This window comes from Crocodylus siamensis, chromosome 9 (assembly GCF_052110815.1).
Source record: "Crocodylus siamensis isolate JL-2025a chromosome 9, ASM5211081v1, whole genome shotgun sequence".
In the NCBI taxonomy this organism is placed as follows: Eukaryota; Metazoa; Chordata; order Crocodylia; family Crocodylidae; genus Crocodylus; species Crocodylus siamensis.
In genome coordinates this window covers 61,083,384-61,096,991 of record NC_143403.1, presented here as the reverse complement: position 1 = coordinate 61,096,991, position 13,608 = coordinate 61,083,384, and the positions used below count along the sequence as shown (strand labels likewise).

At 43.1% G+C, this 13,608-nt stretch overlaps 1 protein-coding gene across 3 annotated transcripts in view; it reads right to left on the bottom strand.

Annotated features, from left to right (window-relative positions):
* Positions 1-9,553: 9,553 nt before the first annotated feature.
* The window catches only part of TANGO2 (transport and golgi organization 2 homolog), an 82,492-nt gene continuing 78,437 nt past the window's right edge, over positions 9,554-13,608 (bottom strand). For all 3 annotated transcript variants that reach the window (XM_090062979.1, XM_090062980.1, XM_090062981.1), the window contains one exon: positions 9,554-13,232. In XM_090062979.1, the coding sequence (XP_089919105.1) occupies positions 13,112-13,232 (121 nt within the window). In that variant the 3' untranslated portion in view covers positions 9,554-13,111. The remainder of the gene's footprint in view (positions 13,233-13,608) is intronic.

Genomic DNA, 13,608 nt, shown 5'->3' with positions numbered 1-13,608 from the left:
CTTGAGAGGGGATAATAATGCTTTTTCTGAATCACAGTCTTTGAAAGGATGGTAATTTTTTCCTGAATGTTGGGTATTCAAAATGGCAAAATGCCAGGCACAGGGTGACAGGATGAAATTGGCTTTCTCCTTGAGTTTCTGATCCTGGGCAACAGTTTCAGTTACTTCAGGTTCATTATAGCACTGTATCACCAAAAATGTCACTACTGGTACAGGCGGTACCAGAGATTCCCCAGCCCATCATCTGTACCTTAATGAACAACTGGAAGACCATGTGGTTTCCTCCCCCCAAACAGAAGCAATCAATTCATCTTTTATAATCTGATCAAGTTGCTGGTTTAGGGATCGCTCCCAGCCTATAAAGGCTAGCATATCAGGCGAGATATCAACTAAAACATTTCAGACAAGCTTGTAGAACACTAGGGCTGTGCAAAGCTTCAGGCGCTGATTTGATTTGGAGGAGAATCAGCCTGATTCAGTGGCCAAATCTAATTAGGGGACCAGTAAAAAGGTCTGAATGGATTCGAAGCTCTCCAAATCTTTGGAAAAGCTTCAGAGCGCTTCGGTGATTTGGGCAGTCCCCACCCGCTGCAGCAGGGAGCTGCAGCCGGACTCAGAGCTGGTAAGTAGGGGGTGGGGGAGGGGGAGCGGACCATGGGGGGACCCCTGCCATGCCCTATCCCCTGCCTGCTCCCCCAGTCCCTCCATAGCTGCCCCACCCACCCAAGCTCCCAGTGTTTTAAGAGAAAGCCCCACTCACCAAGTGCTGCCATGCGGGGGGGGCGGGGGAGAGGGGGGAGCAGAAGATCCCTGCTGCCCCACACTGCTCTGGGCTTTTGGGTGAGCTCTAGCATGAATCTGCCCAACCCCTGCCCAATGCCCAGCCCCCACATGGCTGCCCCAGCCCACCTGAGCTCTGGCCTTTTAAGAAAAAAACCCAACACCCCCCCGGATTCACCAGCTCCTGCAGCAGCCTTGGGGCTTTAAGGGGCTTGTGGAAGAGCCCTCATGCAGCAGGGGCAGTGGGGATCACCCCCAACTAGGCAGGAACAGGGAGTCTGGGTTTTGGGATTTTTTTTTTCTTAAAAGGGCCAGAGCTGGGGTGGGTGGGGCAGCCACTGGAGGAGGATTGGGAGGGGCGGGGGGCAGCGGGGATCACCTCCCCGGCAGCACCTGGTGAGTTGGGGCTTTTTCCCCAAAAAATCTGGGAGCTGGGACAGGCTGGGGGATGGGCCTGGCTGATTTGGAGATTTGGCTGCAGCCAAATTGATTTGGGACAATGATTCGAGTCATGGAATTGAATCACTGTCCCCCGAATCGGCCAAATCCGAAACCAAAGCGAACACTAGCCACTTCACGCAGGCCTATAGAACACCTTATTATGCTAATAGGCATGTTGCCTTTTCAGAGACTACACAGAGAACAAGCTTATGAACAGAAGCTATTATGGGACCGTCTCAGATTCAACCCTACTGAGAGCATTTAAGCACCCACACACACTTCTTTAAGTACAGGTATATGGTCCCATCGATTTCACTGAAAGCTAACAGGATTTGGGTATGTTGTTGAAGTTATACATGTATTTACATGCATTTTAGTAAGTGTGCACGTGAACAGTGTGCATTTTCCACATGTGCTCAAGTGCTTTCCTGAATTAAGGTAAAGATACCACAGTTGGTCCTTTGCAGTACAGTAGTAAATATGCTATATTGCATACACTTAACAGTGACTTTCACAGTGCAACTATTTTGGTGCAGCTAAGTGTGAAAATAAGCAACCAGAAGCACAGTTCAAATCACATACCTGTCTAGTCATTTTAATTTTAGTAGGAGGTTTGGTCTTATGTTCGCTAAGGGTGAACTTAACATGAAGCCTGAAGTCTTTCCATCTTCAAGGAACAGCTCTTCCCATAGATTTGATAATGTTTAACCACAAAAGGAGATCCTCTTATTGGGACCCCAGGGTCCTGCATCAATAAAAGAGCTAAAAGCTAAATAATAATTAATAAAACAGGGGAGTTTAGTTCGATGTTCTATAAATAAAGAGACACAAGGCTACACAGAAATCACAGAACAAATAAGCAAACAAAAAAAAAAGCAATACAGAAATACTGAGATCAAAAATATATTAGTCACTTTTTAATCAGGATACATATTGGAAATGTGGATTGTGCGCTGAGAACTAAGCCCATCCCACAGCAGGCTTAGACCTGCTCCACTGGGCTTTTAAGCCCGCTGGGGGGTCGGGGGGACTGCCGCCACTGCTGGCCAGCTGAGCAACCCTTGCAAAGCCAGCAGCCCAAGGCACTTAAGGGAGCCCACCCCTGCCCCAGACCTGGTACAATCTGTGGGCAAGGCAAAAGCCCAAGGGGACACTTGCCTGCCTGAACACAAATGCCAGGAGCTTGGGGAATAAGCAGGAGGAGCTTGTCCTCCTGCTCCATGCAAATAATTATGATGTCATAGGGAGAATGGAGACCTGGTGGGACTCCACCCATGACTGGACCATGGGTCTACATGGCTATACCCTGTACAGGAGGGATTGTGTAGATAAAAAGGGGCAGAGGTGTAGTGTAGCTCTCTATGTTAAGGAAAGCTACGCATCCCTGCAAGCTGATGTTGGCAACCAGCATGGACAGCTAGAGACCCTCTGGGTTAAAATCCGTGGGGAACATGGCACAGGGGACACAATGGTGGGAGTCTACTACAGACCTCCCCACAAAGTCCTGAGCTTGACCAGGAGTTCACCTGGGAACTGGCTGAGGCCACATGCTCCAGGACCATGGTTGTCATGGGTGACTTCAATTACCCGGACATCTCATGGGAAGATCACTCAACAAAATCCGAGCGCTTGCAAAACTCTCTCTCATGCATGGATGACCTCTACCTGACTCAAGAAGTCCATGGGCTGGGAAGAAAAGCGCTGCTCAACCTGGTACTGGCTACAGGGGATGACCTAATTGGCGACCTAGTGATCGATGGGAAGCTGAGTGACAGCAACCACAAGCTGATCAACTTCACCATCTGCCATAAAGCTGGCAAACCAGTCAGCAACACAGAAATCCTTGACTTCAGGAAAGCCAACTTTGACAAGCTCAGGAGGCTTGTCACAGAGGCCCTAAGGGACCACGACCCGAGAGGGGAGTTCAAGAAGAGTGGTTGCTCCTCAAGGAAACAATCCTCAATGCACAAGCTAAGTCTATTCCATCTCGAAGAAAAGGCAGCAAGAGGGCACAGCAGCCCCCTGGCTCTCCAGGGACTTAGCAGACCTCCTGAGGCTAAAAAGAAAGGCCTACAAAGGATGGAGGATGGGATTCACCTCCAAGGAGGATTATTCTGCACTGGTCTGGTCCTGCAGGGAGCAAACCAGGAAAGCCAGGGCTGCAACTGAACTCCAACTAGCTTTGAGCATCAAGGACAATAAAAAATCCTTTTTCAGATATGTGGGGAGCCGGAGAAAAAGCAAGAGCGACGTTGGATCCCTGCTGAACCAGATGGGGCAACTGACGCCCAGGAAAAAGCCAACCTATTAAATGCGTACTTTGCGTAAGTCTTTCATCGGTCCCATGGGACACCTATGCCCACTACAGGACAGGGAGGTCCGGGTGAGGGAGATCTCCTGCCCTCCATTAATGCTGACCTCGTGAAGGAACATCTTGAGAAGCTGGATACCTTCAAGTCAGCTGGCCCTGACAATCTGCACCCCAGGGTACTCAAGGAGCTGGCGAGAATCATAGCCCAGCCTCTGGCATGGATCTTTGAAAACTCCTGGCACTCTGGTGTAGTGCCCAAAAACTGGAAGAAGGCCAATGTGGTGCCTATCTTCAAGAAATGGAGGAAAGTGGATCCGGCTAACTATAGGCATATCAGCCTGACTTCTATCCCGGGGAAGATTAGAAAAGTTTATTAAAGAGGCCATCCTTAATGGACTGGCCAATGCCAACATCCTAAGGGATAGCCAGCACAGGTTTGTTGCAGGTAGGTCTTGCTTGACTGATCTCATTTCCTCCTATGACCAGATGACCCATCACCTGGACAAGGGAGAAGAGATTGATGTCATATATCTTGACTTCAAAAAAGCCTTTGATCTGGTATCCCATGATCACCTCTTGGCGAAACTGGCCAATTGTGGCCTTGGGACCACCATGATCCACTGGCTGGAAAATTGGCTCCGTGGCTGGACCCAGAGGGTAGCAATTGATGGAAGTCACTCATCATGGTGTCTTGTGACCAATGGGGTCCCCCAAGGCTCTGTTCTTAGACCCATATTGTTCAACATCTTCATTAATGATGTGGACATTGGAGTCAGAAGCCAAGTTTGCCGATGACACCAAACTTTGGGGCAAAGCATCCACGCCAGAAGACAGGCTGGTGATCCAGGCTGACCTGGACAGGCTCAGCAAATGGGTGGATGAGAACCTGATGGTGTTTAAACACTGACCAATGCAAGGTTCTCCACCTTGGGAGGAAAAATCTGCAGCATCTTTACAGGCTCTGCAGTGCTATGCTGGCTAGCACTATGGAAGAAAGAGACTTGGGGGTCATCATTGACCACAAGATGAACATGAGCCTGCAATGCGATAGGCGGCTAGTAAAGCGACCAAAATGCTGGCTTGCATCCATAGATGCTTCTCGAGCAAATCCCGGGATGTCATTCTCGCCTTGTACTCGACCTTGATGAGGCTGCAGCTGGAGTACTGCATCCAGTTTTGGGCTCCACAATTCAAAAAGGATGTGGAGAAGCTTGAGAGAGTCCAGAGAAGAGCCATGCGCATGATCAGAGGTCAGGAAAACAGACCTTATGACGACAGGCTGAGAGACATGGGGCTCTTTAGCCTGAAAAAGCGTAGGCTCTGGGGTGATCTGATGGTCACCTAAAGTTCATCAGGGGTGACCACCAGGATCTGGGGGAACGTTTGTTCACCAGAGCGCCCCAAGGGATGACGAGGTCGAATGGTCATAAACTGCTACAAGACTGTTTCAGGCTGGACATAAGGAAGAATTTCTTTGTTGTCCAAGCCCCCAAGGTCTGGAACAGCCTGCCATCGAAGGTGGTTCAAGCGCCTACATTGAACACCTTCAAGAGCAAATTGGATACTTATGATCCTATGATCCCAGCTGACTTCCTGCCCTTCGCGCTTGATGATCTTCTGAGGTCCCTTCCAGCCCTAATGTCTATGAAATCTATGAAGTGGAAGGTTTTAGTAGCAGCATTTTGGTTAGAGAAGGTAGGTGAAGAAGATCAGAGTTGAGAATTTTTTTTTTTTAAAAGGAGTTAAGGTGTGTTATGCACCCTTGACTTCTAATGGCTTTCAGATTCCAGGAGGAGAAAGGGGTAGTGTCAAAAAATAGTCTTTCATTTTGCCTGACCAACCTATTCCTATTTACTTAGGGCAGGCAGTGGAGAAGGGAGGGGGGAAGAAAAATAAATAAATAAAAAATCCTTTGATGTACAAGTCTTACCTCTTGCTGTGTCCCTGGCATCATGCCATCAAAGCATTCATGTTCTCTTCATGCACTGCACAGTTCTTACCTCACTGTAAGGATCTTTTTGACATACTGGTTAGGAGTTCCAATTTTTATTGCAAATGCAAGTCATAGCATTATGGATCTTCCAGCCTAGATTAAAAACTATTTTATGAGTCCTCAGGTCATTTCTAGCTGATGATAAGAACAGTCTTGTGCATATGTTGCAAACATATACTGCTAGTCAAATCGGGCCGTGCTCAGATTCTCTGCTTACACAGTACAATGAAGAAAGCATTTAAGTGCTAACAAATGTCCTGGCTCTTCACCAGACATCTCCGAGTCACTCTTCATATTTTGTGCTTGTAATTTGGCTAGTGCATATTTCTACTTGAGCTTCTGCAGGAGTCGAAAGACGCTTTGAAGACGTGGTTTTATTACATTTTTCCCTTGTCAAAATCAACTACATTCCCCCTGCCTCCTCAGTCCTTAAACTGCTAATTTTTGGTGGCATGATCATAATCTTTTCCATTTATCATGGCAGTACAAGGGTGTCAAAACCTTCATGTTAACCAGTATCAAGCTTGCTTTTTTGCTATTTTATATGATCTGTTTTCTTCAATAAAGTTCTAATTCTTGCCCTTTGATCTTGTACTTTAAAAAGGGAGGAAGATATTTTAATACTTTAATCTGATCCTGCAGTTTTGATCACTTTAAGTTCTTCTCCAGGCAGGATGTTTCAAACAGATAGTATCTCCTTGTATAACTATGCTCAACTTTATCTCTTCACTCTCCTTGTCAAGCTTAAATACCACAGCTTGAGTGGCATAGATGGGTTGTGTGGTTCTTATAATTTGTTCTGCTGCTTCCTCTTCAGCTGATTACAATACAGATTCTATTTCCAACAAGTTAAGAGCCTTTCATAGGTCCTCAAAAGCCATCAGCAAGATGCCTCTGTGGAAAATGAATCATATAAAGAATTATCCAATGTTCTATTATGTGAGTCTGAATGATGTGGAACTAATACTTACTAGTTAATATTCTGTATAAATAGGGATGTTTGTTAAGCCAGAGGGGCAAGTTTTGTTGTCTGAATTCTTTGGCGAGAATTCAAGTTTAAAGATGCCTAACTTTTGCTTTCCTATTTACCCTCTAGATGTTTTAAGGACTCTCATTTTGAGAAGACCTTGGTAAATATTGTTTATGTTTCCTCTCAATGAGAGCTTAAGTCCGTTTAGTACCATGTCGTAATATTCAGTCCATTGTATTTAATTTGCAATAACAAATAGTTTAGAAAAACAATAGCTGTGTTATACTCTACAGTCGAGACTGGATAAAATCTATATTGTTGCACCTTAAAAAATGATATTAAAATATAATTAAGTCTTCATTATAAATACCTTTGGATACTGAAAATTAAAGAATACTACCAGGTATGTAACACTGACTCAGTTTTAGGACACATTCAAAAGCAACAGAAACTTTAATCCATCTAAGAGGTAGAGGCTTGTCTTCAGCCTGTTTCTTGAACTTGTGTATTACTGTTTTTCTTCATGGTACCCTTAAATATGAACCCTTAATAGGGGTGCCAAGATCTTGGCATCTTCTTTTACTGCAAAACTTCAGATTCCAGCAAGCTTCCTCCCATATTAGTCCTCTGCAGGCTGAGGAGATGCAAAAACACACAACCTGAGGAGCAAAACAAAGGACTGAGTGTGCAAATCCACTTTGCAAAAGACTTTACTCAAACTTCTTTTATGGTAGCATATGCTGTGATTGCAGGAACAGTGGGCCTTGCCAAACCATTTCCCTCCATGTCTATCTAGGGATGCAGGAGAGGTGGCAGCAGTGATCAGGGCAGCCAGGTAGCAGCTAATAAGTCTCCCTCAAACACTCAAAAGTTATTGGAAGGGTCTCAACACTGGGTAAATACACTCTTGCATGCTAATCACAGGTCTGGTCTGCCTTGGAATTCAGTGTCTCTTAAACGTACCATCATGCCAAGCAAGTATGGGACAATTTTACCTTAACTGCTGGTCTTCTTAAGGTCATCATCCATTAGTCTGGAAGAATGCTGAAAAGAGTTAAGACAAACTGCTGGATAGCTCCTCTCCATCCTAAGAGGCAGGAGTATTCATATTTGTTATTTTTTGCCACCAGCTTCTACCCATTTAAGACCCTGCTTGATACATTCAAGTAAGTTTTCCTCCTGTGCCTCGGTTTCCTCTTCTCTACAATTATAATAAATGATACTGATCCCTCCTTTGTAAAATGCCTTTAAATCTCTCAGTGTAAAGAGCTAGATAAAAGCTAGCAGTTTTTCCTCAAGCATAGTATCTCTCTTAGGCCCGTAATTGAAGTCAGTGGATTTCAGCTGATCTAAGAGATCAGGTCTCAAGTCTGAACTAAACATGCAAAGCCAGTACCAAGTTATCCTGCTTGAGTTATCAATGACAAGTTCACAGGTAGGACAGGAAATCTCAGTACTCTGCTTTTAGGATGCCATGAGGACAGAACCAGGAAAATTAAACCCTCAAAAATGATCATGCAGACTAGTGGTACTCAACCTATTTGCCCCACAGGGTTGGTGCATATAGTTCACAAGTGCAAGCAGCCATGCCCTCAATGTGCTGGATGTGGTTACAGCACAACTCTGCACATTGCATCAATCTAGTACATGGAGCCATATCATCCAGACTGTGGGGCTCCCTACAGATCTGGTGATAGGGGAATGGGGCAGTACCAATTGCCATGGGTGTCGGAGCAGTTAACCCTGCTACTGCTCCCTTTCCACTACATTTCCAGATTCAGAGGGAACCTATGGGCTAGATCAGGGGTTTCCAACCTTTTTTGGTCGGGGTACCCCAGCAGCCAGTTGAGAAATGAGGATTCCTCCAGTGGCCAGTCAATGGGCATGGGGGGTGGAAATGGAAGTGTCAGTGGCTTCTCCGGGCCACTGCTGCATACCCCCTGGGGCTTTCCAAAGTAACCCCAGGTTGAAAACCCCTGGACTAGATAACAGCTCTGAGGGCTGAAGCCTGAGAAACACTGATGCAGCCCATTGCAGCTGGCATACACGGACCTATTTTGCAAGTCAGTTGTCCAGCCTAGATTACTTGGACCTCAGGAAAACTACCATGACCAAGAGGCACTTGATTAATACGCTCAGCACTGTGGGAAAACATTCAGTAGGCCTCTACACATGCAGGGGGAATTCTCCACCTGTGCCCTAGTATTCCCTGTGGGAATGACGACTGCTATATGAAAATAAAGGTCTTGTATGCCAAAGCGGTCCTGAGAATCTAAGTGAAAATTATGGTGATCCTAAGCATAAGAGACATTCAGCTGGTCAAGCCCAGTTTCAAAAACCTCTCATTCACACACAACTTTGGGGTTTTGGGAAGTTCTGTCACTTCAACTGCATAGAAGCACTCTTATACCACAAGTGTCAACATAGGGAGTTATAGCAGGAAAATTATACTGGTATTACTAGGACAGTGAATTTCTTCCTGTGCTGACAAGTTATATTGCAGGACATTTTACAAGAGTATTCAGTGTCAGCCCAACACTGCTCCAATTGACTTCAATACATTCAGTGCATGTGCTTACACTATCATTTTGCCCTCAGGTTAATTGACTGCCAATTAACTCGAGGTAGTTAATACATTTGTCAAACTAGCCTGAAGACTTCCCAGTATGTAGTTTACCCTAGGCCGATTCCTAGATTAGCCTGGAACTACAATTTAGTGCCCAGGTGAACCTTTAAAAGCACATTTAATTACTCAAGGTAAAACACTAGGTAACAGCAAGCTGTAATAGAAAAGGGGCAGGAAATCAAGCATCCTGGATATGCCCTGCTTAAAGACTCTTCCCCTCTTCATCCACCGAGGGAGAGGACTAGGTGGACCTGTGCTCTGATCAGCTATGGCATTTCTTATGTTCTTAAGCAGAGTATAGTCGAATGGTTTTGAAAACGCCACCCTGAGAAAAAAACAAGAATAATTTATTGGAAACAGTATTTTTCCTATACCTGGTCTTTCAGCTGTAGTCCTCCTAAGCAGTATTTTACCCTCCTCCTTTATACAAACAGGCATAAACCCCACACAATTTAAAGTGGAAAATATTTGGTCACCAAATTGAGTTTATTCTGACTCTGCCTCTGAATACAGATATGCAAATGACAATATATAAAACAAGTTTACAAAGCAAGAAAAATGGAATCAAGAAGTTATAAATAGTATTTTAAAATTCCTTGTTACCATTTCAGTGATAAAACAACTGATTAGGTAGAAGAAAAAGCTGCTGTAACTTTGACTTTAAAACCTACTCTATGTAAATTAAGAAACCTAAAAATGTCGTCGGATAACTGATGTATACATTTAATTCACAGTTTTCTCTTATTTTAAAATACCTTATAAAAATAAAATGCTTTCCCTGACAATTTTGTCTTTGATACTTAGCTACAGTTGACTATTTCCAGTGCATTCAATGAAACCAAAATGAACACTTAGCAGTGAACACCAGCTTATACAATCCATTATACCTGAACATTTCTGTATGCAAGCTTCATTGCCAATATCAGCACAACTCAGAAGAGTAAACCCGATCTTGTTCCCACTAAAGCCAACAGCAAAAATCCAATGGGCTTCAAAAGTAAAGTAGGGTTCACACTTCATCAACTCTTCTGATGCACTGATCAGAGGAACATTAGGCATTTTCTTTAGAATTCAATTATATATAAATTGAATGTGTAATTTAATATCATTTCGGTTTTACCTTTCAGAAACTAAAAGTACAATACTTCCCACAAATACAAAACCAAAGAAATCAAGATTTCATGTGAGCCCAGGAAACAGTATTAGGGCCTCATGTGTTCACACCCCAGTTGACAAAGATTAAATCCCCATCTCAGTTTTCCCTTCAAGACAGGGCTAATCCCTTCCCCAGTTCACAAAGCTGCTGTGAAGATTTGTGTTTGGAAGCCATTTTGAAGAGAAAAAAGCAGTGAAAGTGATTTTTCTATTAAGAAACAAAAAAGTAGGTAACGTCTTGGCCATACGTATCTCAGCAATATAATTTTAAAACATTTAAATAAGAGGGTGAATATGAATTGGAGTCTGACAGATTTAGTAATAACAGAAATTCATTTGTTTTGAAAGCTTGCTTGCAGCTTCAAAATTAAAAACAGTTGTTTAGCATATTGCATTGAGAAACTCTTGGAAGTTTAAGGCTCAGCCAAATATTGCCAGCACTAAATCAGAATCGTTGACACTTGGAAATGCGGGCTGGCGTGATTATCAGATGTGTTCCATTAGCAAATTTTTGTTTTAGTGGTAGTGTTATTTATTTATTTTTAGTGGTAGTGTTAAGTTATATAAAATTTCTCACATTGCTTATCGACTATTTTATTTGCTTATGTGGAAATGTATCCGATTTTTATGTTATATGTGTATACATATACCCCCCTCCCCACCTCCAATAAAATTAAAATCACTGATATTAACAGCCAGTAAAGATATGGGAAACTCCACCTACAGCATGCAAAAAGAGCATCTGGGAGTCTCCTACAGTGAAACCAAGTGCACTATCGATATGTCATGACACAAAAAGGTGCAGCTCCAATTGAGACGGTTATATGAACAGTCTTGTGCTTAAGGTTTGTCAGAAAATGCACTTAAACATGTGCCATACACAGTGTGGTCCTAAAACATCAAAGCACTTAAGCACATACTTAACTAAGCATGTGAGTAGTCCTGATAGCCAGAAATACTTAAAGGCAAATATAAAAAGGAAATAAATTAGCATGAATACTATTTTGGTACCTCCTGAGATTGAGGGCCCTCCTAGGAATGGCCTTTCACTGTTCTAACTCTAGCAAATCAGACCTCCAGGGCAAAATCTATGCTAAGAGGCTTTGATTTCCTATAAGCACTTCTGTGTGAAGTTTAGGCCTAGAATGCAGGAAACAATTGTTTCCTGTGGGTCAGAGGAAATGCTGCTACTTTGCAATTATGGCTGTGATAATCAGAAAATTGTAGAAAAAATTCTTTCAGTGACTGGGAGTGGGGGGGATGTGGGAAGATGGAGGTGGTTGTGGGGCAGAGACATGTGTATATTATTCATTTAAGATCTGGGATTTGGAATAACCTGCAGTATCACCAAAACAGCAGCAAAAATAAATAATGTAGGATTTTAAAAATACCTTGATATTAGCAAACGTCTCTCCTTCACCCACCTCTGGAATAGACTAACTGAAAGAAAACTTGCATTTAAATAGCTTTATAGTTCACAGCTGCAAGGAACACAGGGAGTGTACTACAATACCTGATTTTTTCTTTTCGGCAATAGAAAACTGCAATATAACCATAGAACAAGTGTTCTATTTTAGTGCGAGATATCAGCAGCCCCACCCAGAAATAAGGCTAAAGCCACGTGCTTACAAAAAAAGTGTAAGTATATGTAAACTTCATATATTCATCTCTGCTAGCAAATGTATATCCTACTATTCGACTCCCTGCTGGGAAATAAAACAAGGGGACAAAAGATAGATGGTCAGACTGCAGGAACACAAGGTGCCACAAGAGCGAGCACAAGAACCCCTCACTTCAGAGGCAGAGCACATCATGCTCTGTGATGTTTTAGTTGCTCCTGAATGAAATAGCTAAATAGCACAGACCCAAACTCCAACTTCACGATCCCCCCAAATAAGTATTAGATGCAACGATAAAGAGTACAGAATAAATCACTGTACTGTTGAAGGAAATGAAGAACAAAGCCCTGCTTCCCCCAGGCAGAGCATTACACCTCCGTTGTGTGGGAAAGTTCATATGTTACTAGAACATATAATGCTGCAAACATAATGCACACTCACTGATACGCATACCCCAAGCTCAGGAAAACCCTAATGGCCTGTTGAAGGGACACTGACAGGTTTTGTAAAAACCTTGAATATATAGGAATTTTAAAATCAACAGAAACAACACTCTCCCTCTTATAAATTCTTCTGCAGATTTTTTTTTGGAATCAGATGAACATATTTCCAGGCACCGTTTCCAGCCATCCCCCTACGTAGTTGTGCCAGTGCCCAGCGGGATGAGAAAAATCAACTACACAGATACGGAACTGCTTAGCTGACTTTCTCCATCTAAGCTGAGTGAAGTGCCTACAGTGCAAACAAGTTCAATTAGCAAAACTAATGAAAGTTAGATCTTGAAAACTGGCTTTAACCATCTTGGACCTGATCTTCCAAGGCGATGTATACCATCTGTTTGGCCTTAAATCACAGGCACACAAGTACTTCCCAGGACCAGGCAGAACAGATACCAACAGTGGTACTTTTCAATATGATTTTAGCCTGGCAATGTCCCTTTTAAGCTTAAAGTTAAAATAAAGAATTGCATAATAACAAATACATTTGTTCATTCAGCTACAGTTCAGAGTAAAAAAAGTTGCCCCTTTTCCCGCCCTTTTTGGTTTTGTGCAAAAAGTTTTGAGTGGTTGCTAGGGTGTGCTACTGGTTTAAATAAACTTATGCTTTTTTTTTTTTTGCTGTCTCTGGATTCTGGGGGCTGGCACAAAGCCTTTATTGGAGTTCAGTGGCTTGTTCTCTTGTTTCTTTTATCAGGATCCATTCAAATGGAAAGTTGTTAGGTCTGCAGTTTGAATTGATAGGTGCTCGTTTTCCATTGGTTGATATCTGCATCAAGCATGGTGCGCTCTGTGAAAGTAACTTGTCCTTCTGCATCAATGAGGATGACTGTATTAGTCCTGAAATAAAAAAGTGGGGGGGGGGGGGAAAAAGGCTTTGCTGTTGTTTAACCATTTACACAAATATTTCTTGGGCTTATAATTTGGTCCATTACGTTTCCTTTTGATCATGTCAACATCACAGAAATAGGTCAGAGATGAAAATTCAGATTGGAAGGAGGAGGACTAATAGCAGTTTTTCTTTCCCTTTCAATCCACTGAATCAAGGTCTGTAGTGTTTTGCTTCATTGCTGCACTTATTAACTCAACCAACACACAGGACTGCAGGCTGATGGATAAGGTGTATAATAAATAGAGAAGACTAATTACAAGCTTTTTAATCACCGAGTGTATTCAAGTTAGTTTGAAACCAAAAATAATTTTTACCTGGCAGCAT